General features: G+C 47.0%; 1 protein-coding gene and 1 long non-coding RNA gene across 2 annotated transcripts in view; one reads left to right on the forward strand and one right to left on the reverse strand.

Annotated features, from left to right (window-relative positions):
- Positions 1 to 14,368, forward strand: part of LOC142819161 (uncharacterized) — a 14,564-nt gene extending 196 nt beyond the window's left edge. The window contains exon 2 of the long non-coding RNA XR_012896952.1: positions 13,559 to 14,368. This is a non-coding gene — a long non-coding RNA (uncharacterized LOC142819161). The remainder of the gene's footprint in view (positions 1 to 13,558) is intronic.
- Positions 14,184 to 27,845, reverse strand: part of FASN (fatty acid synthase) — a 73,321-nt gene continuing 59,659 nt past the window's right edge. The window contains exons 37-43 of the mRNA XM_075904233.1: positions 24,091 to 24,333; positions 20,696 to 20,884; positions 18,447 to 18,674; positions 17,826 to 18,046; positions 17,200 to 17,298; positions 16,841 to 17,092; positions 14,184 to 15,859 (exon numbers count right to left, since the gene is read on the reverse strand). Coding sequence (XP_075760348.1) covers positions 15,722 to 15,859; positions 16,841 to 17,092; positions 17,200 to 17,298; positions 17,826 to 18,046; positions 18,447 to 18,674; positions 20,696 to 20,884; positions 24,091 to 24,333 — 1,370 coding nt within the window. The 3' untranslated portion in view covers positions 14,184 to 15,721. The remainder of the gene's footprint in view (positions 15,860 to 16,840; positions 17,093 to 17,199; positions 17,299 to 17,825; positions 18,047 to 18,446; positions 18,675 to 20,695; positions 20,885 to 24,090; positions 24,334 to 27,845) is intronic.

Below are 27,845 nucleotides of genomic sequence, written 5' to 3' on the forward strand. Positions count from 1 at the left end.
GGGAGCTCACTGGGGGGGGTTAAGGGGGCGGAGGGAGCTCGCGGGGGGGTTAAGGGGGCGGGGGAGCTCACTGGGGGGGTTAAGGGGGCGGAGGGAGCTCGCGGGGGGGTTAAGGGGGCGGGGGAGCTCACTGGGGGGGGTTAAGGGGGCGGAGGGAGCTCGCGGGGGGGTTAAGGGGGCGGGGGAGCTCACTGGGGGGGTTAAGGGGGCGGAGGGAGCTCGCGGGGGGGTTAAGGGGGCGGGGGAGCTCACTGGGGGGGGTTAAGGGGGCGGGGGGAGCTCGCGGGGGGGTTAAGGGGGCGGGGGAGCTCACTGGGGTCCAGCTCGCGGGGGGGTTAAGGGGGCGGAGGGAGCTCGCGGGGGGGGGGTTAAGGGGGCGGGGGAGCTCACTGGGGTATAGCTCGCGGGGGGGGTTAAGGGGGCAGAGGGAGCTCGCGGGGGGGTTAAGGGGGCGGGGGAGCTCACTGGGGTACAGCTCACGGGGGGGCTTAAGGGGGCGGAGGGAGCTCGCGGGGGGGTTAAGGGGGCGGGGGGAGCTCACTGGGGTACAGCTCGCGGGGGGGTTAAGGGGGCGGAGGGAGCTCGCGGGGGGGTTTAAGGGGGCGGTGGGAGCTCGCGGGGGTCCAGCTCGTGGGGGGGCTCCATGACCGCATTGCTGGATGACTTTCTACATTAGACCCCCTCCCTGCCTTGGGGCATTTTCCTCCCTGGCCCCAGGCCTGTGAGGCGCGGGTCTGGCTGCCCTGAGGCTCTATGGGGCCCTGGAGGTGGGGAGTAGGAGATGTGACTCTCCAGCCCCCCCTTGGGACAGGCCTAGAGCCCTTGTCACTGGCTGAGGGAGGGGACAGGGAGCTGCTCCTCGACACATGGATCTACTAGAGTTCTTTGAGGGGTCAACAAGAATGTGCACAGGGGGATCCACTCTGTCCACACATCTACACAAGCCACATCATCACAGGACCTAACCACATAAACCACCACTCAGAGGCTCATTTAACTGCACAACCACCAATGTGATCTATGCCATCAAGTCCCAGCAGTGCCCCTCTGCCATGTAAACTGGACAGTCTCTATGACAAAGGATTAATAGTAACAAATCAGATATTTTAAATGGAAACACACAGAAACCTGTTGGGAAACATTTCACCTTGCCCGGGGAATTCACTAATGGATCTAAAAATGACTATATTATTACAAAGCAATTTTAAAAACCAGCTTGAGAGAGAAGCTGCAGAACTTGGTTTTATTTACAAGTTTGACACCTGGAATTGAGGTCTGAACAAAGACCTGAACTGGCTGGACCGCTACATTCCACACCCTAATGACACAAAAAGCTAAGCACTGGGAACTTAGACCCCTCTATTAGCCTCATTTGTCATGGCCACTCTGATTGGCAATATTTTTCCCTATTTTTTCCCTTCCTGTCCCCTCTCTTTCTCTGCTATTTATTTCATAGAATCATAGAGCTGGAAGAGACCTCAGAAGGACATCAAGTCCAGCCCCCTTCTCTAGGCAGGACCAATCCCCACTAAATCAACCTGGCCAGGGCTTTGTCAAGCCGAGACTTAAACACCTCTAGGGATGGAGACTCTATTACTTCCCTAGGTAACCCATTCCAGTGCTTCACTACCCTCCTAGTGAAATAGTTTTCCCTAATATCCAACGTGGACCTCTCCCACCACAACTTGAGACCATTGCTCGTTGTTCTGCCATCTGTCACTACTGAGAACAGCCTCTCTCCATCCTCTTTGGAACCTCCCTTCAGGAAGTTGAAGGCTGCTATCAAATCCCCCCTCACTCTTCGCTTCTGCAGACTAAACAGACTCAACTCCCTCAGCATTTCCTCATAAGTTATATGCTCCAGCCCCCTAATCATTTTGGTTGCCCTCCGCTGGACCCTCTCCAATGTGTCCACATCCTTTTTGTAGTGGAGGGCCCAGAACTGGACACAATACTCCAGATGTGGCCTCACCAGAGCCGAATTTGTACCCTTGACCCCTTAACACCATTCATCTGAAGAAGTGGGTTGTGCCCATGAAAGCTTATGACACCATCTACATTTTTTGTGTCTCTCTAAGATGCTGCAGGACTGTTGTTTTTTAAAAAAATTTCAGTTACAGACTAACACAGCTACCCATGGATAGAGTGTGCTTAGACTTCCAGAAAGCCTTTGACAAGTTCCTTCACCAAAGGCTCTTAAATAAAGTTAAATGTCACAGGATAAGAGGGAAGGTCTTCTGATGGATTAGTGACTGGTTAAAAGAAAGGTAATTAGAGGTGTGTGTTTGCAAGGATTTGTACTGGGACCAATCCTATTCAACATATTTATAAATGCTCTGGAGAAAGGTGTAACCAGTGATGTGGCAAAATTTGCAGATGATACTAAACTGCTCAAGATAGTAAAGACCAAAGCAGACTGTGAAGCGCTTCAAAAGGATCTCACAAACCTAGGTGATGGGGCAACAAAATGGCAAATTATTTTTAAAACTGATAAATGCAGAGTAATGCATATTGGAAAAAGTAATTCCAACTATACATACAAAATGATGGAGCCTAATTTAGCTGTTACCACTTGCAAGAGATCTTGGGAGTCACTGTGGATAGTTCTCTGAAAACATCCACTCAATGTGCAGCCGCAGTCAAAAAAGCAAATAGAATGTTAGGAATCATTAAAAAAGTGATAGTCTCTGTCTTATTCTCTATCTTACTGCTGCTGTATAAATCCATAGTACACTCACATCTTGAATACTGCAGACAGATGTGATAGCCTCCTCTCAAAAAAGATATCTTGTCATTGGATAAGATTCAGAAAAGGGCAACAAAATGATCAGGAGTTTGGAATGGGTGCTATATAAAGCAAGATTAAAAAGACTCGGACTTTTCATCTTAGAAAAGTGGATACTAAGGGGGGGGGAATATGATAAAGGTCTATACATTCATGACAGGTATAGAGAAAGTTAATAAGGAAAAATGATGTACTTGTTTCCATAATATAAGAACTGGGGGGGGGGGGGGGGTCACCAAATGAAATTAATAGGTGGCAGGTTTAAAACAAACAAAAGGAAGTATTTCTTCCTGCAGCGCACAGTCAACCTGTGGAACTCCTTGCCAGAGGATGTTGTAAAGACCAGGACTTTTATCAGGCTTCAAAAAAGAACTAGATACATTCATGGAGGTTAGATCCATCAATTCTTATTAGCCAGGATGGGCAGGGCTGGTGTCCCTGGCCTCTGTTAGAGGTGGGAAATGGGCGACAGGGGAGGGATCACTTGATGATTCCTTGTTTCTGTTCATTCCCTCTGAGGCACCAGGCATTGGCCACTGTCTGCAGACAGGCTACTGGTCTAGATGGACCTTTGGTCTGACCCAGTATGGCCCTTCTTATGGAGCAGGGGATGGTGAGCACTGCCCCGTGCCTTACTGCGGGGGCCAGTCTGAACTTGGCACCCACAGGAGAATGTGTGTAGCCCAGAGCTCACACTCATGCAGACACAGGATTCTTTGTGTTAGCTCCAGCTCTGCTGGCACTTGCCCTCTTGACAGCCACCTCCTGGGAGTGATACCTCATCTTCCTCTCCAAGCGTCTTTGTGTCTTGGTAGTGCTTCACACAGCAGGAGCATCTAGTCCTGGGCACTGGCACTTGTCATATTGCCCTTTTGGGCCAAGGGGCTATTATGCAGGGTCAGCTTAGATGTGCGTGTATGTTTTGTTGTCACGTGCCTGTGTTTTGGAGTGTGGGGTGTTTGCAATTTGTTGAGAGCCTCAGAAGCTGAATACTCTGTTTCTAGTTGATTAGGAGCAGTGTTCCCTCAAATTTTTCCCACCCCCTGAGTGGAATGAATTTTGTCATGTGCGCCAATATGGAGGAACACAGCAGCTTCACATTGGTGCACATAACATTCATGTGGCTGGGAAGGGGCCAAGGGTTTCTGAGTGTGGGAGGGGCCTCAGGCAAGGGGCAGAGCATTGGGGTGTACAATTGTGAGGAATCTGGGGGGGTTTAGCCTCTAGGGTGGGCTTGAAACAAAGGCTTACGGAGGTGCAGTACCATCAGGACGATCTGGTCTGACCTTTTGCATAATGTGTCAGAGAATATCATCCTGTAATCAGCCCTATCTCTTGAGGCTGAGGTAGAGCATTATCTTTTAGAACGGTGGTTCTGAAGTTTGGGTTCAAGGATCCTAGGGGGTCCTTATAGACTGCACAGAGGGTCTACAAATATTACATAAAAGTGATCAATTCTGTATCTGCATTGTCTAATGATTAAAATGGACAATTCTGTGTTGTTTACACATATTCTGTGGTGCATGAATAAATCCGTAATACTCACACTGTGTCAATGTAAAAAAATCTCATTGCTTTGTGACTGCAAGTCAGAAGTGTTTCTTTGATGACTGAGATGTCTTTGGTGGGTGTAAATAGAATATGATTTTACAGTTTGTGTGCTAATTGCATCGAAAATGGATAAGCTTTTAAAAATACCTCATATTAGCACCACAAGGTGTGCTGAAGCCATGGACTATACAGAACCAAGTAGTGAGAAACAAAGAACAGAACATTGGATAAAAGTTATATTGATTTTATGGAATTTAGTCATGGCTCACCCCAAGACATTGTGGCTACGTTTAGACTGGCATGATTTTCTGCAAATGCTTTTAACGGAAAAGTTTTCCGTTAAAAGCATTGCAGAAAAGAGCATCTAGATTGGCACGGACGCTTTTCCGCAAAAGCACTTTTTGCGGAAAAGCATCCGTGCCAATCTAGACGCGCTTTTGCGCAAAAATGCCCCGATCGCCATTTTTACGATCGGGGCTTTTTTGCGTAAAACAAATCTGAGCTGTCTACACTGGCCCTTTTGCGCAAAAGGGACTTTTGTCTGAACGGGAGCAGCATAGTATTTCCACAAGAAGCACTGATTTCAGACAGTAGGAAGTCAGTGTTCTTGCGGAAATTCAAGCGGCCAGTGTAGACAGCTGGCAAGGTTTTCTGCAAAAGCAGGTGCTTTTGCGGAAAAACTTGCCAGTCTAGACACAGCCAGAATGTTTACAAATCCTATTGAACAAAGCAATTAAATCTGTAAAGTTGGACTTACACCAACACCACCACGAAGGCACCTGAAATATAAAGATAAACCTTGCAACTTTTTTCGACAAAGGAAAGAAGAAACTCAAATGGCAAACATAACATCAGTTTGGAAAAGGCTCCATAAACATCTTTCTTAACAGCACTTTGGCTTGCAAAGAATAAAAAGTTTCATTCCACTGGAGACATTGATTCTTCCCGCAGCTTTAGTAGCATGTGAAGTGCTGGTGAATGAAGATGCTTAAGGCCACACACTACTTTCTAACACACATCTTCCAAAATTTCTCTCCACTCAAACATAATGAACAAAATCTAATTGTTACATCATTTGAAAGTTCTGCTAGAGATGTAAGCGACTAGTTGACTTCCTGACATTAGGTAGTCGAGTAGTGACTCGACTAGTCACTGTCCCTCTTCCCCACTTGCTGCCTCCTTCAGAGAGAGGCAGTGGGGTGAGGGGGGGGCAGAGCTGGTGCTGGAGGGAGCCGGCTTGAAAGCTGTTTTTCCCCAGCACCATCTGGTGGGCAGGGGCGGCAGAGGCATAGCTGGGACTGGGCACGAGCCAGGAATCAGCTGATTACCAGCTTGGACCCTGTCCCAGATGCTGCGTCTCTGCTTTTTAAATGCATTCAGAGCCTGGAGGCGCTTAATACATTTAAAAGGCAGAGCTGCAGTGGGGTTAGCTCCCAGGGCCAGGAGCTAACCCGACTGCAGCTCTCCTTATTGACTAATTGAGTAGCCGATGAAAATTCCATTGACTACTCGATTAGCAAATTACACATCCCTAGTTTAGAAGCGGGTAGAGGACATGACAAGTTAATGTTTTCATACAAAGTGCATTGGCTATTTTACAGCAGTGTTGGAAAGCATTTTTGAGCTTCACAAAGAGCTGCTGGGTTTGTTTTCTGGGCACAGTCCCCTGATCACCACAAACTTTTCTGACCCGGTTTGGATTGTGATGCTTGCTTACTTTGCCGACCTTTTTAATTTGTGGAATGTGCTGAACTTTTCCCCACAAGGGGTGATACAACTATACTTGGGGAAAGTGACAATATTACTGCTTTCAGAAAATAAAGATTTGGAAAACTAGATGGGGCAATGGAATATCAGATATGCTTCCATTACTGGCAGAATTCCTGGATCTTAACAGCATGACAATTTACTATGTGAAAGGCGGGATCGTTGCTCACCTTTCAAATTTGACAAAGTACTTCAATGTTTACCAATTTAACCGTGGAGGAATATGAGTGGAGTCAGGCTCTGTCATCTTGGCATTTGAGTGGAAAAGGGCATCAGGAACTGCTTGAGCTACCATGAACATTAAATTTCAGGGACAGACCTCTAGCCACTTTGGGCCAACTGTTGCTGTACAGCACCCAGATTTCAGTATAGAAGCAATGAAAGACTTGCTGCCTTTCCCAACAACATACATATGTGATGCAGCAGTTTCTGCCGTGACAGTGGTGAAGACAAAGTTCAGTCCTGTCTGGAAGCAGAGGATGATTTAGGAGCTTGCTTGTCACCCATCACACCAAGGAAAGACAAACTCTGCAGTATGAAATGCACATGCCTAAAGCATGCACAGCTCTGCACTGATACCTGTAATCACCCTTAGACTCTTTTTGTTATGGCATTACTAACACTACATATTTATATGAAGTAGACCTATACTTTTTTCTGTCAAGTTCTTAGCTGGGGAAGTCTGTGATTAACTTTGCATTTGCAAAGGGGCCCCTCAGCAAAAAAGTTTGAGAACCTCTGTTTTAGAAACACACCCAAGACTTCAAGTGAAGGAGAATTTACTACATCCTTTAGTAAACTATTCCAGTGATTGATTCCATTATTAAAAAAAAAATCAGTGCTATATCTCTAGTTTGAATTTGTCTAGTTCTAGCATCTCTCTAGCCATTGGTTCTTATTAAAGAAGCTGCTACAATCTGAAATCTTCTCCCTGTGCTGGTAACTGTAGCGCATGATCATAGATTATAAGAACATAAGAACGGCCGTACTGGGTCAGAACAAAGGTCCATCTAGCCCAGTATCCTGTTTGCCGACAGTGGCCAGCACCAGGTGCCCCAGAGAGGGTGGACCGAAGACAATGATCAAGCGATTTGTCTCCTGCCATCCCTCTCCAGCCCCTGACAAACAGAGGCCAGCGACACCATTTTATCCCCTGGCTAATAGCCTTTTATGGATCTAACCTCCATGAAATTATCTAGCTTCTCTTTAAACTCTATTATAGTGCTAGCCTTCACAGCCTCCTCTGGCAACGAGTTCCACAGGTTGACTACATGCTGTGTGAAGAAGAACTTTCTTTTATTAGTTTTAAACCTGCTACCCATTAATTTCTTATGTTCTTATGTTCTAAGGGTACGTCTAGACTACATGCCTCTGTCGCCAGAGGCATGTAGTCTAGACGCACCCTAAGAGAGCTTACTCCTCATGTGCAAGAAGCCCCCTGTTCTGATGCTTTACTGTAAATTTACTTGTATCACTCCCAGGCAGAACCTTAGGCTACATCTACACTGCAGGCTTTTTGTGCAAACTTGTGGAGTGTCTACATTGCACGCATGGTCTTGCGCAAGTAAATTTACAGTAAAACATCAGAACAGGAGGCTTCTTGCACAAGAGTTATTCCTCTCCCCATGAGGAATAAGCTCTCTTGGGCGAGAGTGCTTGCACAAGAAGGCAGTATGCACGGGCAACGGGTTTCTTGCGCAAAAAAATCCCTATGGCTAAAATGACCATCAGAGCTTTCTTGTGCAAGGGAGCATCCACACTGCCATGGATGCTCTTGTGAAAAAACACCTCTCTTGCGCAAAATCATAGAATACTAGGCCTGTAAGGGACCTCGAGAGGTCATCAAGTCCAGTCCCCTGCCCTCATGGAAGGACCAAATACTGTCTAGACCATCCCGGACAGACATTTATCTAACTTACTCTTAAATATCTCCAGAGATGGGGATTCCACAACCTCCCTGGGCTATTTATTCCAGTGTTTGACTACCCTGACAGGAACTTTTTCCTAATGTCCAACCTAAACCTGCCTTGCTGCAGTTTAAGCCCATTGCTTCTTGTTCTAGTCTCAGAGGCCAAGATGAACAAGTTTTCTCCCTCCTCCTTATGACACCCTTTTAGATACCTGAAAACTGCTATCATGTCCCCTCTCAATCTTCTCTTTTCTAAACTAAACAAACGCAGTTCTTTCAGCCTTCCTTCATAGGTCATGTTCTCTAGACCTTTCATCATTCTTGTTGCTGTTCTCTGGCTCCTCTCCAATTTCTCCACATCTTTCTTGAAATGCCGTGCCCAGAACTGGACACAATACTCCAACTGAGGCCTAATTAGCGCAGCGTAGAGCGGAAGAATGACTTCTCATGTCTTGCTCACAACACACCTGTTAATGCATCCCAGAATCATGTTTCCTTTTTTTGCAACAGCATTACACTGCTGACATATTCAGCTTATGGTCCACTATAACCCTTAGATCCCTTTCTGCCATATTCCTTCCTAGACAGTCGCTTCTCGTTCTGTATGGCTACGGCTACAGTGGCCCCTTTTCCGAAAGGGGCATGTTAATTTTACAGGTCGTAATAGGGAAATCCGCGGGGGATTTAAATATCCCCCGCGGCATTTAAATAAAAATGTCCGCCGCTTTTTTCCGGCTTTTAGAAAAGCCGGAAAAGAGCGTCTACACTGGCCCCGATCCTCCGGAAAAAAAGCCCTTTTTCGAAGTAGGAATAAGATCCTCCAGAAAAGGGCTTTTTTTCCGGAGGATCGGGGCCAGTGTAGACGCTCTTTTCCGGCTTTTCTAAAAGCCGGAAAAAAGCGGCGGACATTTTTATTTAAATGCCGCGGGGGATATTTAAATCCCCCGCGGATTTCCCTATTACGACCTGTAAAATTAACATGCCCCTTTCGGAAAAGGGGCCAGTGTAGACGAGCCCTATGTGTGAAACTGATTGTTCCTTCCTAAGTGGAACACTTTGCATTTGTCTTTATTAAACTTCATCCTATTTAGCTCAGACCATTTCTCCAATTTGTCCAGATCATTTTGAATTTTGACCCTATCCTCCAGAACAGTTGCAACCCCTCCCAGCTTGGTATCATCTGTAGACTTAATAAGCGCACTCTCTATGCCGATATTTAAATAGTTGAAGAAATTGAACAGAGCCCGTCCCAAAACAGACCCCTTGTTATACCTTTCCAGCAGGATTGTGAACCATTAATAACTACTCTCTGAGTATGGTTATCCAGCCAGTTATGCATCCACCTTATAGTAGCCCCATCTAAGTTGTATTTGCCTAGTTTATTGCTAAGAATATAATGTGAGATCGTATCAAATGCCTTATTAAAGTCTAGGTATACCACATCCACCGCTTCTTCCTTATCCACAAGACTCGTTACCCTATCAAAGAAAGCTATCAGATTGGTTTGACATGATTTGTTCTTTACAAATCCATGCTGGCTGTTCCATATCAACTTGCCACCTTCCAAGTGTTTATAGATGATTTCCTTAATTACTTGCTTCATTATCTTCCCTGGCACAGAAGTTAAAACTAACTGGTCTGTAGTTTCCTGGGTTGTTCGTATTTCCTTTTTTATAAATGGGTACTATATTTGCCCTTTTCCAGTCTTCTGGAATCTCTCCTGTCTCCCATGATATTCCAAAGATGATAGCTAGAGGCTCAGATACCTCCTCTATCAGTTCCTTGAGTATTCTAGGATGCATTTCATGAGGCCCTGGTGACTTGTAGGCATCTAACTTTTCTAAGTGATTTTTAACTTGTTCTTTTTTTATTTTATCTTCTAAACCTACCCCCTTCCCACTAGCATTCACTATGTTAGGCATTCCTTCAGACTTCTCGGTGAAGACCGAAACAAAGTCATTAAGCATCTCTGCCATTTCTAAGTTTCCTGTTACTCGTTCCTCACTGACCAGAGGGCCTACCCTGTCCTTGGTCTGCCTCTAGCTTCTCATGTAGTTATAAAAAGTCTTTTTGTTTCCCTTTATTCCCGTAGATAGCTTGAGCTCATTTTGTGCCTTTGCTTTTCTAATCTTGCCCCTGCATTCCTGTGTTGTTTGCCTATATTCATTCTTTGTACTACTTTGTTTTTTATATGACTCCTTTTTATTTTTAGATCATGCAAGATCTCATGGTGGTCTTTTGCCATATTTTCTATCTTTCCAATGCAGCCTAATAGCTTGCTTTTGGGCCCTTAATAATGCCCCTTTGAAAAACTGCCAACTCTCCTCAGTTGTTTTTCCTCTCAGTCTTGATTCCCATGGGATCTTACCAATCAGCTCTCTGAGCTAACCAAAATCCACCTTCCTGAAATCCATTGTCTCTATTTTGCTGTTCTCCCTTCTACCCTTCCTTAGAATTGTGAACTCTATTATTTCATGATCACTTTCACCCAAGCTGCCTTCCACTTTCAAATTTTCAACCAGTTCTTCCGTATTTGTTAAAATCAAATCCAGAACAGCTTCCCCGAATTGCTTTTTCAACCTTCTGAAATAAAAAGTTGTCTCCAATGCAGTCCAAGAACTTATTGGGTAGTCTGAGCCCCACTATATTATTTTCCCAACATATGTCTGGCTAGTTGAAGTCCCCCATCACCACCAAATCTTGGGCTTTGGATGATTTTGTTAAGTTGCACATGGCAGTGTGGACATGCTCTTATGCAAGATCTTGTGCACAAGAACTCTTGCGCAAAACAGTTCTTGCGCAAAAAGCCTGCAGTGTAGATGTAGCCTTAAAGTCTGTAGGGGCAGGTCGACACAGCCACCCTAGTTTGGATTAGGGTGGCTAATGTAGTCATTGGAACTTGCAAATGAAGCCGGGAATTTAAATATCCTGGGTGCCGCCATTTTTAAATGCACAGTAGTTCGAACTACCTGCCTGCAGCTCCACACAGCACGGGCTAGGTAGTTCGAATTAAAACTCCTAATTCGAACTACTATTACTCCTCATTGTGGGAGGATTAATGGTAGTTTGAATTAGGAGTTTTAATTCGAACTACCTAGCCCGTGCCGCGTGGAGCTGCAGGCAGGTAGTTCGAACTACCAGGTATTTAAAAATGGCAGTGCCTGGGCACATGCAAATGAAGCTCGGGATATTTAAATCCCGGGCTTCATTTGCAAGTTCGAATGACTACATTAGCCACACTCGTCCGAACTAGGGTGGCTAGTGTAGACATACCCCTATGTGTATATGTCACGGGAAGGTGTCTTGTTTGGATGATGGTAAGACTTGATCATCTGCCCAGAGCAGGCACTAGCAGCTCAATATATTCTAGTTATTTTCAACCAAGAGGCGCATAAACTACTTTGCCTATCTTTTATACTGGATTGGGGAAAGATTGACGTGTCTTCCCCTTGCTATTGCCCTAAACTACCCTTATGGCCTACATACAGCATCTCTGATCTAAGATCATTTAGGTATGTGTCAGAAACCTCACCCTAGCCAGAAGACACTAGGTGGCTAATGCAGCTTCCTGAGTGGTGCTATCATGTACTTGTGATAAGTCTGTCGTATAGGGTGCCATATTCTGCACTTGCCCCGTGAATTTAAAATGCAGCCCTAGTGCAACAGTCATCCAGTCTAAAATACTTAGGCTGTGTCTACACCGGGCCACTTATTCCGGAAAATCAGCCGCTTTTCCGGAATAAGCTGCGAGCTGTCTACACTGGCCCTTGAATTTCCGGAAAAGCAACGACGCTCTACTGCACAAAATCAGCCGCTATTCCGGAAAAACTATTCTGCTCCCGCTCGGGCATAAGTCCTTATTCCGGAACACTGTTCCGGAAAAGGGCCAGTGTAAACAGCCCAGTAGTCTTTTCTGGAAAAGCGCGTCTACATTGGCCACAGATGCTTTTCTGGAAAAAGGGCTTTTCCGGAAAAGCAGCCTGCCAATGTAGACGCTCCTTTTCCGGAAAAACTGAAAATGGAATAGTATTCTGTTTTAAGCAGTTCCGGAAATTCATGCCAGTGTAGACACAGCCTTATAGTACTACAGAGTAGGAAAGAATTGCTGAATCCAGTCACTTTTTCTTGGTACGTATGTGAGTATGCAATAGTCTGCCAGCCTGTGGAATCTCATGTGTTGCTTAGTGCACTAAGCCACATCGTTATATACAGGTACATAACAATTATGGCAATTAAGAACCTGATCATAAAAAAAAATATGGTGATAGAGGCCAAATATATATAAAGACACTTGTATTCTTCTGCATGTAAAACCTACCCCCATGCATGCCCCTTTACTCCCATTCTTAACTGCTGTGGAATAGTCCGTCATGCATGTTCTATACTCTCCACTCGTTGAATTGCTGAAATAGTTGTGTCATTTTACTTTTCTATCTGCTCCTGCAGCATCATTTGAGAACCTTTCCCTTCTAGGCAGTCCTCATGTTACAGTAAGATACGAGAGTCAGCCCTCTCTGCGTGGGTACTGTGCACTCCATGGTACGACGTGACCAAATTTCACAGCAACAATTTAATTCTGCTGGAACGTGGTCTTGCTGGAGCATATTTCAGTCCCTCTCATCCTCCCCCAACACATGGCTTTGGCTCATAGCTGAAATGCTCATTGGGTAAGAGTTTAATCATTGCTGAAATTAGCTATGATTTGCAATAATGGCTCTCCCCCCCTCCATCTTCTTCAGCTACACAGGTCTCTTGACCATGGTGGTTGTAATGGTGTCCACCCCCTTCCTAAGAAACCCATTCCACTGGGAAATAATTTTTCCTGATATCCAACCTGGATCTCCCCCACTGTAACTTGAGATCCTTGCTTCTTGTTCTATCATCTGCCACCACTGAGAACAGCTTGCGTCCATCTTCTTTGGAACACCCCTCCCCTCCAGGTAGTTGACTGCTATCAAATCCATCATTCTTTTGCAGACTAAATAAGCTCTCTCCTCACAAGTCTTATCCCCCTGCCCCTAATAATTTTTGTTGCCCTCCACTGGACTCTCTCCAATTTGTCCACATCCTTTCTGTAGTGGGGGGTCCAAAACTGGATGCAGTACTCCAGATGTGGCATCGCCAGTACTGAATATGAAGGGAAGATAATGGTTTATATAGCAGCAGCTGAAAGTTAGACCACCACCCCCCAGTTGTCTTGGGATAACAAATGCAAAAGCCTTTCCATTTTGCTCCTTCAAATCATGTGCCATTGTTTGAGAGGTCATTCTCAACATACTTAATACTAAGTCAGTATCTGCAAGCAGGCTAGGAGAGGCCATGCACGCGTATGCCATTTTAGAAAGAATTAGGGCACAGCTCCTGCATTAGTTTTGTGACTGGAATTAGCTCTGGCCTCATCCACGAATTCAAAACTCTGCATTTAAATTGCCATTGTACAACAGCAGCACATTCCTTCAACATGGACTCTGGCTCAGGCTCCCATGGAAACAGGCTTAGTACTGAATTATTTACCAGGTTCAGATTTTGTCATGTCCTTCTTCCAGATCTTCCCTTCAGGCCACGGCATTGGGAATCCATCCTCCCCTGGATCACTGCAATGGTCAGTAATTTTGAAACATTTACCATTGAAAATTTTGTTCCTTTTGTGTTATTTCTTGCGTAGCATCTGGCTGTGCAGGAACAGTGCTCAGAAATACTGCGGTCATACACTGATAACCAATCCACTCCCCTTTTCAGTGTAAGATTTGGGCTTTGGTCACTCCCACCACTCCTGTAATGAGGAAGCTGACCAATACTTAACGTTTTGCATGGACCAAGTGATTTACACACATTATCTAATAAATCCTCACAACAGACCTGTGGAACAGGTGCTATGAGCCCCATTTTACAGATGGGGAAACTCAGTCCAACACAGTAAGACTCAGAGTTAAGTTTAGGACTTTATGTCCAATGCCTACTCTTTTAGCTAGCTTACACCTGCCTGAGGTACGAAGATCATGGCTGCATGTTTCAGTGCTCCAAAATGCAGGGTATTTTCTTTCCAGTCTTCCAACAATATTTGCCAGAAGTAATTTGAGTGATTAGGATACCAAGAAATGGAAGATTCAGGAGGACTGACAAATAAGAGGGTGGGGGGAGGAAGAGGCGAGAGAAAAAATGCCAGCCAGCCAGAGATCAATTCTCATTTAATTGTAGGAGCGCCAATGGGGAAAGAACACTCTCTAGAGCAGCATTTTACCCAAGGTATGTAAAAAATGACAAAACAGAACAGGACCGACTTGGAAATGTTTTAAGTCCACACGATGTTCGCATTTCAAATTTCCACACACGTATTTTATTAAACTAAAACCAGTTACTCAGCTGCCATCCACAGAGGGTGGTTTAATTGACTATGCACCCATCTCAGAACCTGTGCCTGTCGTTGGGCTGTGCTAGTACTGACAGGTAATCTAGTGAGAGCTGGGTTATAAAGCGGTTCCGAGGGGTACAAAAGCTCCCATCTGGCTGATGCCATTTGGTCCCTGTGCTCCCTCTGTATCATAGGTGCAGCATGGATTCACTGGTTCTCCTAAAGACAGATCCCAGCATAGCAAAAGCAAGAAAAAGGCCTTATTGGATTATAAAATACAGTGACACTTTTAGAAAGTTATCAAATCTTTTACAATAATTTGCCACTGAACTGGTTACTTGGCTAATGTAGGATTTCCAGTCTCACGGAGGAGAGGAGGTGTGCACGCAGGGATGACCCTAGGTTTGGCCAGGTAGTGGTATTAGGCAGAGAGCTATAACCACTGCAGAACTTTGGTTGTGGGAGAGCAGGGGGTCCGATCATGGTGCAGGAGGGTGAAAGTCTGAGCTAATTTTTCAAAGTGTGTATGGCTGAATTAGTAATAGTGGGTCAGAAATGGGTAGAGGGAGATGTATGCTGGAGAGGGGTCTGATGTTGCAGGGACTCCAGAAATACAGGGCCCTGTGCAGCCTACACGTGATATGTGCCTCTGGCCAACCTTTTGAGGATCAACCCCAATTACTTAATATGCCTATCACAGCAGCATCTTGAGACCCTCCCAGTCTCGCTCTCTTGGTGAAGCGGGGGCGGTGGGGCAGAGAGACTGCTGCAAAGATACATTTTGGTTTAAGAAAAAAAACCACACACCTGGCAACTTCACTCGGTAGAAGGAAAAAAACTTCCAAAGTATGGTTTGTTTTGTTTTCTTTAAATTAATGATAAATTAAGACTGGGAAGTTGATGCAATAAATATGTAAAATATTTCAAATAAAAAAAGTTACAAGAGCCTCAACTGAATTCTATCCAACTTAACTGCAGACGGATTCTTCACAGATCAACAGAGGTCTCCAAAATCAGCTGCAGCTCCCCTCTTGGCTCACTGGGCTTGGTTAACAAGTGCTTTCACTTACCCTTTGGAATACTGTTAAGACAACAAAATGATACATAGCACAAGAAAAGAAGTCTACTCCTAAGCTGTTTTTTCATGCTGCCAAAAGGTGTAGGAAGTAGCCATGGATGTGGGTCCATAGAGCAGTGCAGAGTGAGAATGCCACAACACTGGAGAGAGACATCCATTAGCAGGACTTCCCAGACCTGCCTGCAGAGCAGATGCGATGTTGGATGACAAGAAGAGTTCCTTGGGGCCTGTCATAAGAAGGGAGGTATTGCTGGAATTCTCTTGGTGAGCCGAAAGGGGCTAACCCTCTCGGACGCTAACCCGGGGTTCTGCTAGGGAGCTGTGGATGATACCAATGATTGACTCGACACCAGCTCCCTCCAAGAAGGTACGGTGATCCCCTTCAATGACATGGACAGACACTTTCCCCTCACAGACCTAGATTGGCAAAGACAACAAAAGAAGAGAATTTTATATGCAGAATTCTAAAGCACTTTAGTTCCATATTCTTGCTGCCTCAGCTCCAAGACATGAAAGTCTGAGTGAGGCTGAAGGTCTCTTGCTTCTGACACGTTCTGTTCTGACTCTATACTTTATTAATTTCAATGCTTTGATGTGTGCACTGTGGAGGGCAGGGCATAGGGGATAACGCGGGCCCCAGTAGAAGTGGATCCATTCTCCCCCCCTCCCCCCATCAGCAAGGAAGCTGGTGTAGCAAGGTATGGGGGGGAAAATGGAAATCCTGTCACAATGATGGCTATATTATGGATCATCTCTTGGGAGTGGGAACACAACCAACAAACTTTCCTTAAATGCATGCTAAAAGTCATATCACACCACACCACCACACAGGAGGGGAAGGGAAGAGCATCTAGGTTGTAACAAGAAAGAAGGAAGGAAGGAGTAAGGTTATTTTTAAGTCGGATCAATAAATTCCTTTCTGCTCCCTGCTGTCTTAGGTTATATATCAAGGGAGGATCATTTTTAAACATGAATGCACAAAAGGTGAAAAAGCAAAGGGTGTTTTAAACGGCCTCTGCTTCAACCCTTGCTCTACTGATTTGTTTGCAGACTAGTATTTCTTCAGAGCAGATTATTTCCTGTACAGATGTGCAAGAGTGCAGTTTGAGATCCATAGGAATTAGCAGTAGAAAAAACTATAGATCACTGTTAGGAATCGCTTCAAACTTGGAGAACTTTAGAACCTCAGCCTCCTTTGAGGCTGACATTGGCCTAGAACAGAGCAGCCTCCTCTTCCTGTTGTTTTCTGGGGACTCTTCAATTACCAGGAAGAGCCAGAGTTGCATGTTTATTGCCTCCTCTAAGACAAAGTATTTTTTGACGAGGGCAGGAATATGGCTTCCTGCCACCTCTCTTCCCTCCCCATCAAATAGGAAAATGCAGCCTCCTTCAACTAACCTCAGAGAGCTTGTAATCTCCACCCAGGCCTTCTTCATACTCGCTGTGGGTCTTTGCCCTCAGTAGTGTCACATTCCCATGATACTTTGACTCTGGCACATACTTGTCGGCAGCCTTCAGTTTGTAGTAAAAGGAAGCAGCAGCAAAGCGGAGAGCTTCACGATTGATGTTTTTGTGGCTCTGTGTTATCAAATCCACAGCAGCATTGACACGAGCTTCCAGGTCTTGCAGAGGCAGAAGAGTCTCCAGCAACTGTAGATGGCAAAGAACAATTTACTGCTAGCGGAGGTGCAGCTACCAGCTTCTTCTTGTGGGCAAGAAGCATTTTCCTGTAGCAATAGTGAGTGGAGGAACATTACCTTGTTGTATTCCGTGCCTGTGAACTGCTGGACGAAGGCACACAACGCTTCAGTCTCTGCCTCAGCCTCATTCCCCGGGGTCAGCTTGGCTCGGTAGCTCTGGGAGAGAGAATGTGTCACTAGTACAGAAAGGGAAATTTTTTGCTCATTCGGTAAGATCCATAGCATGGGGCTCTGTGCTTGACACAAGTGACTGAAAAGCTTGGGAAAAATCTAAATAGGAGAAGAAACCCAGAAGCCACAAGAGAGAATACAAGTGATGTCCGATGGACTTCGCTGGGGAACTGGCCAATTGGCAAGACTTGGGAGCCCTTTGAGAGCTTTAGGCGAGGCAGAAGGGAGGATACAGGCGAGCTGGGGGGCCTGGTCAGCTTAGGACCCTTTTTTGCAGCACAACAGGTTGAATCTTCAGCACCGTGAAACACACAGGCTAGTTCCACCATTTATTATAGGACATCTGAATCAGCCCTTGTGTCCCAGCCTGCCAGCTCCTGGAGCACAGCTGCTGTTCTGCAGTCACCTACATCTCTGACCCTTTCTTTAAATGGCTCAAGTCCCATGAATCATGAGCACTGGAGAGAGGCAGAATAGTCTCTGGAAAGAGGATCCTCCCCAGAGTCTCTTACCTGAGTATATGCTGCCACAAATGAGTGGGACCCATCAAACAGGAAGAGGCTGTTGTGTGAATGGGAGGGGTTTTGCTGAGTTTGCAGCTGGGAGCACATTTCAAAGGCCACGCAGGCTCCAAAGGAGTATCCGGCAATGCGATAGGGTCCCTCGGGCTGCACTTGCTTTATACAGTCAATGTAATAGGCAGCCAGGCTCTGGATACTGTCCAGGGGAGCAGCTAGAAAGAGGAAGCAAGTCCGGGAGTTAGGAGCAGGTTGAAATCAGACAGCGAGTGACGAAGCTGCAAAGAAACACTCAGCTTTCCAAACACGTCTTTCGAGCGAGATACTGACGAGGGTTAAATCACAATTTCTGACCAAACAAGCCATCGTGCCCCACCCGCAGCTCTCTGGCACACAGGCATCCCTGCGATAGCGCACGTTCACATTCAGGCACCTGCGACAGACACGGATAGTTCTTCCCCATTTCACTTGGGAGGTGCGTGCCATTTCCAAGTGGACTCGGTCATGGGTCACTGGCGCTCGGAGCTGTGTGCGTGTCAGGCACGAAGCCCCGCTCCACGACAGCGAAAGCTGCCAAGCGAGGTTTAAAGTCAAGACGAAGAAAGAGGCAGATACCTTTTGTGCACTGGAGCCCATAGCTAGGCATGCTGAGTCTGGAGGCGAGGGAGTGGAAAACGGTGATGGACCCTTCGATGGGGTGAATGAGGAAGAGAGGGCGCTCTGTGCTCTGTACCTCATTGAGCCGGGTGACTGTTGGCCCTTCTGGGTTCACCAGCAGGTTGCTCAAATCCAATTCAGGGTGATCAGCCTGGCCAGCTTTCATCAGAAGGGATGGTTTCAACTCTGTCAAGGAAAGCACATCAGGAGAAGCCAGCTATAGCCAGGGTCTGATTAGTGGGGCAGGTAGCATAGCCCTCAGGGCAATGGAGGATCATCTGGACTAGCCTCTTGCTCACCAGATCATTACCTGGTGTAGTGGGGTGGACTGGCTGCCCACTGAGCCGGAGGTGGAGGAACCTCTCCGGGAGCCATTTTGGGCACAGCCTAGCCCCGCGCCCTCACCTGACTGGAAGGCAAGGGGCGCGGCTAGGACTATAAGAACTCTGCCAGGGAGCTCAGTCAGGGCCCAGCCTCTGAGGGAGACAGAGGCCTGCCCAGAGCTCCTGGATGATGAGGCTGAGACCTGGCCCGGGCCTCCCATAGCTGCCTTCCCTCAGGCCAGTGAAGGCTTCCCTGCCCGGGCCGTCAAGGCCTGGCCAAGCCGGCCAGCAGGGTGACCCTCTGACCCAGAGGATCCCGGGGCTCTGCTGGGGCCTGGCGATTCTGAGGACCTGCCTGAGCCGGAGGTCCTGTTCGAGCCCTGATGCTGGCGGACACCCGGGGACCCTGAGGTCTTGCCTGATCCAGAGGACCTGCCAACTCCTGGGGACCCTGAGAGCTTGCTGGAGCTGGGGGACTGGGTTAAACCCTGATGCCCACCTGAACCCTGGGGCCTTGTGAACCTGCTGGATGCTGCAGAGCTCCAACCCACCAAGGCCTGGATTGGGCCACCCCGACCCTGCTGGGACGACACCACCCTCAACTCCCTGGCTGACCTGCTGGAGACACAGGTACCTGTGAAGGGGGAGATGGGAAGAGGCCCAGGGAGTAGCACTACTAGCAGCCCTAGGCCAGCACGTTGCGGGCTGGAGCCTCTGCTGAGCCAGTTGCAGCTGCCCTGCTGCATCCAGGGCCCTGGGCCAGGGCGCAGTGGAGTGGGTGGGCCTGTGCCCCCCCCCGCCACCCACCTACTGGGTGGCAGTCTCCCCCTTGCCACTGCTGCAGATGCGCTGCCTGCCCTGCTCCTGAACAAGGATCTCTAAAACCTGTGTGTTTGCTGCCCCGCCTTGCTCCAGGGCCTATATACTGCGTTTGCCGCCTACTGTGTTTTGGTGCCTTGCCCTGCCCCAAGGCCTGGGCTTACTTACTGTGGGTGGTTACTGCCCGGCCAGGACAGAGGCCGGGCCTCTTAAAGGGGCAGGACAAGGACAGCTGCCCTGCCCAGAACTGTGAGCTGAGACACTTGAGTCTATATTGAACTTCTTCCCCTCTGGCCTGGACCTGAAGCAAGGCCGAGCACGTGAACTATTGCCTCTCACCCCGACCTGAAGCAAGGCCGGCTACAGACTTACTGACGGACTATTTTACATCGCGGCTGTGTAGTGGGGCGGACTGGCCGCCCACTGAGCCAGAGGCGGAGAAACCCCTCTGGGAGCCGAACCGGCTTACACATGGCAATGAGAAATCCATGCTGAAATTCAGGCTTGGTGCTTCAGAGGTGTTGTTCTGCCAGTACCTGGAGAAAGGGGGACTCCGAAGGGATACTGCCTCTTCTCCTGCAAGCCTGGCTTTGGATTTTGGTGTTCTCTCTGCATTCCTGCCTGTGTCTTTCCCTGGCTATGCTGCTGCTGCTGCTGCTAATGGCTAGCTCATGGTTCAGGCTATTTGACACTAGCTCTCTGCACCTGCACTGCTGACTATCCAGGGAGAACGGGAGAGCTGACAGCTGTTTTGGGATCTGGCAGCAGAGAAATGAGTATAGGAGACAAAATAAGCTTCTTCTCTGGGCTTGGGTCTTCTCCTAGGGACTTTTCCCTCCCCTCCCCACAAGTGGCTGGGCCAATCCACCAAGGGAGCACAGCTCTAAGCAGCAGTGCTATGCCCACTTGTGACTGACAGTACTACCAGTTCACCCCAGTCCCCATATCACTAGGGGGCTCTCACCATTACACATTGAAAGACAGCTTGGGCACAGGTCTACGGACCCCACTGGCTAGTCTAGTGATCCCAGTTCCCCCCAGACCAGATTCAGATGACATACGTACCCTCTGCTGTTGCAGACTTGGAGGAGAGTTCTCGCAGTTTGTTAATGGTGAGCAGTCGAATTTCTCTCATAGTCATGACGATATCGTAGTCCCTCTCCAGGGTCTGCCGCACCTCTACTCCCATCAGGGAGTCCAAGCCCAGGTCTGCCAGAGAGCTCTCAGCATTCAGACTGCTCACGTCACGGACACCTGATGTGTGAAAGACAGACAGATGCCCTACTACCCTTTGGACTGTTCCTGCTACTCACCATGTTTGTTATGGCACGGCTGGGCAGCAAGGCCAAGCAAGTGTTGTGCTAGGCACTGTACAAGAAGAGCAGCAGTTGACCTCTCCTCCAAAGAGCTTATCCTCTAAATAGGCAAGACAGGAGAGAAGGGCTATAACACCCCAGCAGAGGATAATGCTGGTGCCATGATTTGTAATTCTCACTATTTGTAGGCTTATTTCAGAAGAGAAGAGATCAGAGTGGGAAGAAAAGGGAGAGGGTGAGGGGCAGGTGTAGAACAAAGCTGAGATGAAGACATGGGGGAGGGATGGCACAAACAGCCATTCAGCACAAAGCAGAAAAAAGTTCAGTCAAAACTGTAGAAAGTTTTATGAACATCTTAAGGCCCCAAGAATCTTGTTCCAGCTGCTTTGCCCCTTCACCATCTTGGAACAATTTCTCTTCTTCAGCACCTGCCAGGGCTCCATCTGTACCATAAGCTACTCCCTCAAACCTCTTTCTGAGCAGCACCATGCACTTCCTGAGGTTCACTCATCATTACCTCTGGGCAAACTTCTCTCAAAAGTACATCGCTCTTTTGTCTAAGTTCTCCTGCCTTCCTGGATAGTCACCAAAAATACCGACTAGAAGGTGGTAGCGTTTGTTAATGGCATCACCCACGCTATGCTAAGTTCCAAAAGAGGTACCTCAGGTAAAACAAGTTGATTTGAATTAAACAATGGACAACAGAGCCAAATCTAAAGAGGCTTGATGCTAATTTTACAGATCACCAGGGAAACTCAAGTATTGATTAGAGGAGCCAACTTGTCAGCATGTTGGTGAAATACCCTAATCATTGCAGATACAACTCCCTGGTTTCCCCAAGTCACCCCCTCACTGGTGTTCTACAACTTTCACAAAGTCCCCTCCAGTTCACCCTGTACAGAGAGACCCTGGACTCGGCCTTTGGACGAGCTGTCAGTTTGCACAATAGCGCAGGCCACCGTAGCTAGATCAGTTCTAGCCAAACAGCATCCAGAGTTAAACATTTTGTTCCTGGCAAGCTCACAGCCAGAGCCCAACTTCGAGCTCATCTAATTTAAGATAATAGCCTAGACCCAGCATAATCTGGGTTCAGGTTCGGACATGGGACTGAAACCACTGTCGCTGTGGCACTGATGGGCACAGTTCCGCTGTCAATGGCTAGAGGGCAGACACTCACTCTCCTGAACCCTTTTTACTGTTTACACCGCTGAGCATTCAGAGTCCAAGACCAGAACCATTGGATCATCTAGTCTGACCTAGCACAGGCCACACAACTCCCTAAACAATTCCTAGAGCAGATCTTTAGAAACACATCCAAACTTAACTTTTCAATCAGCAGCAATGGAGGCTACAGCCCTTGGTAGGTTCTAATGGTTAGTCTCACTGTTGGAAATGTACACCTTATTTCCAGGCTGAAAAGGACTTTGCTTCAACTTCCAGACAATAGATTGTTACAGTTTGAGCCCATTATTAAAATATCTCCCCACTGTGTCGATACTTACAGACCAACCAAGTCATCCCTTAACTGTCTCTCTGGTAAACCATATACATTAAGCTCTTTGAATCTATCACTATAAGGCATGTTTTCTAATCCTTTAATTATTCTTAAGGCTCTTCTCTGAACTCTCTGCAATTTATCAACATTCCTCCTGAACTGTGGGCACCACATTCCAACAGTGGTTGCACCAGTGCCAAATACAGAGGTCAAATAATCTTCCTACTCGTACTCAAAATTCTGACGTACACACCTGAGGATCACATTAGCTCTTTTAGCCACAGCATGATGCAGGAAGCTCACCTTTAGCTGCCTATTCACCATGACTCCCATATCTTTTTCAGAGTCACGGCTTCTCAGGATAAGTTCTCCATCCTGCACATATGGGTCTACAATTTTGTTCTGAGATGCATACACGTAGCCATATTAAACCAAGTTGGTTAGCACACATTGGGACTTCAAATACCAGTTCTCTTTCCAGTTCTATTCAATGCATGCATGCAACCACTAAGTAAACTTGCCAGACAGCACACACACACATGCCAGGAACATGCACATAGCTACAGCTCTCTTCTTACCCTTCACCACACACAACAAACAGTATCAGCTTGAATAAAAACAGCAGTTTGAACAGGAATCCAAGCAAATCAAGGGGAAAACTCCGAAGACTTCAGCCACCATCTTTTGGTTAAAGGCGGACACCACAAGTTGTTCAATTTAGCCTGTGGTGCTCCTGCAATCCTAACAGGTGCTACAGTCTCACATAGCAACATCCATAAGTAACATTTCTACCCCTCCAGTTGGCTAGTACCACTATCATCTCCACCTCCTTCAAATCCTGCTTAACTATGACCTTGGTGTCCTCTTCCGCTTGTGCATCTGGATCCTTGCTAATTCCTCCCACATATGCCTCTGTTGTTCCCAACTACTCAAATTGGTCTGCTCTCCTTTCTCTTTGGATTCACTAACTCAGCTCCATGAGCCTTCCTTTCAGTCTGCCAAAGAGATCTTCCTCTTCAGTCACGTTCCCTCTCCCTTGTATTTTTGCATTTGCTCCTCCTCTGCATTCACCACCTCACTTTTAAGGGTTTTCATAACCTGCCCATATCACTGACCTGATTTCCACACAATCCTGCTCCCTTGTGTTCTACCCACACTTGTCAGCTGCTGCTTCTGTTGTCTTCATGCACTCCCAACCCAATGCCTTCTTGCACAACTCCTCCCACATGACCTAGTACGGCTTTCCAGGCACCTGTCAGACATACCCACCATACCACTCCTAAAACCAAACAAACATCTGTTCCAGGAGCATCTATCTGTTCCAAGATACTGTTGCCTGTATCTTGATAGTGTGAAGTCTTGGGATCTGAGGTCTAGCCTTCAATTTGTGTGGTTTTTTCTTATTGTGAAGTTTCTGTGCACATTCACAATGTTCCAAAACCAAACAGTGATACAAGCAGCACTCCTACAGCTCTGTAGGTAAGAGATGCTTACAGAGAGTGTCAATAGAAACTCCTGGACCAGAGCAGGCTGCACACCTGCGCTTAGTTCCCTTCTGACAGTGGCTGGCATCAATTCTTCCTACAGCAGAGTAAGACATGGCTTCTAGAATTCAGATCATGTTTGTAATTATTAATGATCTAATTTACCGAGAATGTGGGCAACAGCCTCTACTAGGTCCCGCTGGCCGCTTCCTTCATTCCTCACTGAGACCTTCTCTGCCAGAACAAAGCTAGACATGACAGGACGAGGCTGATTCAGGAAGCGGTCCAGAACCTCCAGGCATGAGCTGAGTCGCTGGGGAAGAGTTCCACCAACCACAGTGTCGTTACTGCCCATTGTCTCCAAGACAACACCCACATCACCAATGGCGCCCCACTGCACAGCCAAGCCTGCAAAAGAAAGCAGAAGAGAGAACACATATTAAACGACTAACTGGAGCACATGGCAGCAGGTGTCCTCATTCACCTGAAGATCTGGACAGAGGGTCAGAATCTGGCAGGAATATGGGCAAATATAGAAGGGAAAAATCTAACCGACACCACCGAAGTCTCAGAGGGGTAGTTGTGCTAGTCTGTAACTTTAAACACAAACAAGTAGTCTTAAAAAATGTGTGTTGTATCATGAACTTTCAAGGGCAAAACCCACTTCACAGGACTCAAGATCATCTCATCTGAAGTGGGTTTTGCCTAAGAAAGCTCATGATACCTCTGTGGTGGTGTATGGGGAATATTAAAAAACGAGCTAATAATTCCAGTTGTTCCCTTGTCTATGAAATAAATACATTTTCATGGCAGTTGAAATAGAAGTGGGTCGGAGATCTATTATAGAATGCCTAACCAGGAAGAAGAGGAGGTGGATGAGGCGGTTTAAAAACAAACAAACAAACAAACTAACAATAGTCTAAAGCACAGGACCTGGCCTGGGGACTTCAGCTATTAAGTTATCTGTCGGGAAAATGATATTGTCCTACAAATTCTTGGAATTCATTGGAGACTTTTTTATTGCTGAAGGGAGAAGAGGCACTTCTAGAGTTGATTTTGACAAACAGGGAGGTACTGGTTTATAATTTGAAGGTGGAAGGCAGCTTGAGTGAAAGTGATCATGAACATTTATTTCATGATTCGAAAGAATAGAAAGGGGGGAGGAGGAGAATCAGAGTAAAGACAAAGTCAAGAAGGGAGATTTTAGCATCCTCCGAGAACTAGTAGATAAGATCGGATTGAAAGCAAGTCTAAGGGAAAAAGTTCAGGACAGTTGGCAGTTTTCAAAGAGCTATTACTGAGAATACAAGAGCAAAACTATACCAATGCACAGGAAAAACAGGAAGTAGGATACGAAACAACCCTGGCTTAAATTGGAGCTCTTCAACGATGTACAACTCAAGTAAGTTATACAAGAAGTGGAAGCTAGATCAAATTATGATGAAGATAAAAAACTTCCCCAAAACCACGCACAAAAACCCAAGAAACCAGTCAGTCAGAAAGACGAGGGCACAAACTGAGATTAAATTAGCTACAGACATATTTTACCAATACATTAGAAACATGAGGGAGATGAAGGACAAAATGATCTGGATGAACTAGAGAAATGGTCTGAAGTAAACACTGTGAAATTCAGTAAGGATAAATGCAAAGTACTGACTGCACAGGAGGTAATGCAGAAAGATCTGGGGGTCATAGTTTACCCTAAGCTAAATACGAGTCAGTGTAACACTGATGCAAAAAAAGGCATCAGTTTGGGATATATTAGTCAGAGTATCAAATAAGACACAAGTAGTAATTCTTCTGCGCTACTCTCGACGGATTAGACCTCAACTAGAGTATTATGCCCAGTTCTGCGTGCCACACTTCAGGAAAGATGTGGACAAATTGGAGGTCCAGAGAAGAGCAACACAAATGATTATAGGCCTAGACATGACCTAAAAAGGAAAGATTGAAAGAACTGGGTTTGTTAGTTGTCTTTTCTAGGCTAATCTCAATATCTAAAAGGTTGTGAACGAGGAGGAGGGAGAATATTTTTCTCCTTAACCTCCAAGGACAGTACTAGAAGCAGTGGGCTTAAATTGCAACAAGGGAGGTTTAGGTTGGACATAAGGAAAAAGCTTCCTACCTGTCAGGCTGGTTAAACGCTGGAATAAATTGCCTAGGAGGTTACAAATATCTCCAATGATGGAGATTCTAAGAGCAGGCCAGACAAAACACCTGCCAGGGACGGTCCAGAAAATACACAATCCTGCCATGAGTGCAGGGGACAGGGCTAGATGACCTTTTAAGGTGCTTTCTACTCCTATGATTCTATGACAGGGTAGGTCCATTCCTTAGTGAGAAATGAAAAAGAAAAAAAAATGCAGCTATGCCTCGAGTATTAAGGAATCCGTTTTCATCAAAAAAGGTTAGCAGTGATCAGACTGCTAACACAGGGAATATCAGTGTAAATGGGATAGGATCGGAGACTAAAATAGGGAAAGAAGAAGTTAAGAATTACACAGACAAGATAGATGTCATCAAGTCCGCAGGGCAAGATGGGATACACTCTAGAATACTTAAGGAACTTGCTGAGCCATTAGCGATAATCTTTGGGAACTCATGAAGGATGGGAGATATAACAGAGGGCTAGAAAAAGGCAAATATAGTGCCTACCAACAAAAAGGGGCATAAGGACAACCCAGAGAATTATAGACCCATCATCTTAACTTGAGAATCAGGACAGAAAATTGAGCAAAAAATAAATCAATGTGCAAACACCTAGAAGACAAGGTAATAAGTAACAGTCAAAACAGATTTGTCATCAAGATCAAATTACAGGCAGTCCCCGGGTTACGTACAAGATAGGGACTGTAGGTTTGTTCTTAAGTTGAATCTGTATGTAAGTCGGAACTGGCGTCCAGATTCAGCCGCTGCTGAAACTGACCGCCAGTTCTGACTTACATACAGATTCAACTTAAGAACCCCAAGCTTCCCCAAGTCAGCTGCTGCTGAAACTGATGAGCGCTGATTCCAGGAAGCCTGGGGCAGAGCAACTCTGCCTCGGGCTTCCTGTAGTCAGCGCTGGTCAGTTTCAGCAGCGGCTGACTTGGGGACACCTGGGGCAGAGCAGCTGGGTTGCTCCAGTAGCACCCCTCGGCGCTACTGGACCAACCCAGCAGCACCCCAGCTGCTCTGCCCCAGGCGTCCTGATTCAGCCACTGCTGAAACTGACCAGCAGCAGCTCAATCAGGACCTGGGGCAGAGCATCTGGGGTGCTGCCGGGTTGGTCCAGTAGCGCCCAGAGCGGGTGCTGCAGGACCAATCCACAGCGCCCCAGCTGCTCTGCTCCAGGGTCCAAAACAAAAGCCTGGTCTGCTGGGGGGGAGGCACACTATCCGCGCCCCCCCCCCCCAGCAGACCAGGGACACAGGGAGTAGAGCAGCAGCGGCAGCAGGGTGCCGCGCCTCTGAGGCTTTGCTATGGCAAAGTTTCAGAGGCGCGGGACCCCTCCCCCCCACGGCTGCGGCTTCAGTCCCGGTGCCTGTGGTCTGCTGGGGACGGTCCCCAGCAGACCGGGTCTCAAGCGGCAGCAGCGGCGGTTCCCCGCGCTTCTGAGGCTTTGCTCTGGCAAGGCCTCAGAAGCGCGGGAACCCGCCCGGTGCCCCTGGTCTGCTGGAGACCGTCTCCAGCAGACCAGGGGCACCGGAGCAGCTTACGAACGGGGCTCTCACACCCCGGAGCTCGCAGGTAGCAATCTGCTACCTCGACCTCCGGGGCGAGAAAGCCCCGTTCGTAAGTGCGGATCCGACATAAGTCGGATCCGTGTAAGTCGGGGACTGCCTGTACATCAAACCAACCTAGTCTCTCTCGTTGACAGCCCTTGTGCATAGTAGGGAAAATTGTAGATATGATAGATCTTCACTTTAGCAAGGCTT

Source organism: Pelodiscus sinensis, chromosome 20, assembly GCF_049634645.1.
Source record: "Pelodiscus sinensis isolate JC-2024 chromosome 20, ASM4963464v1, whole genome shotgun sequence".
In the NCBI taxonomy this organism is placed as follows: Eukaryota; Metazoa; Chordata; order Testudines; family Trionychidae; genus Pelodiscus; species Pelodiscus sinensis.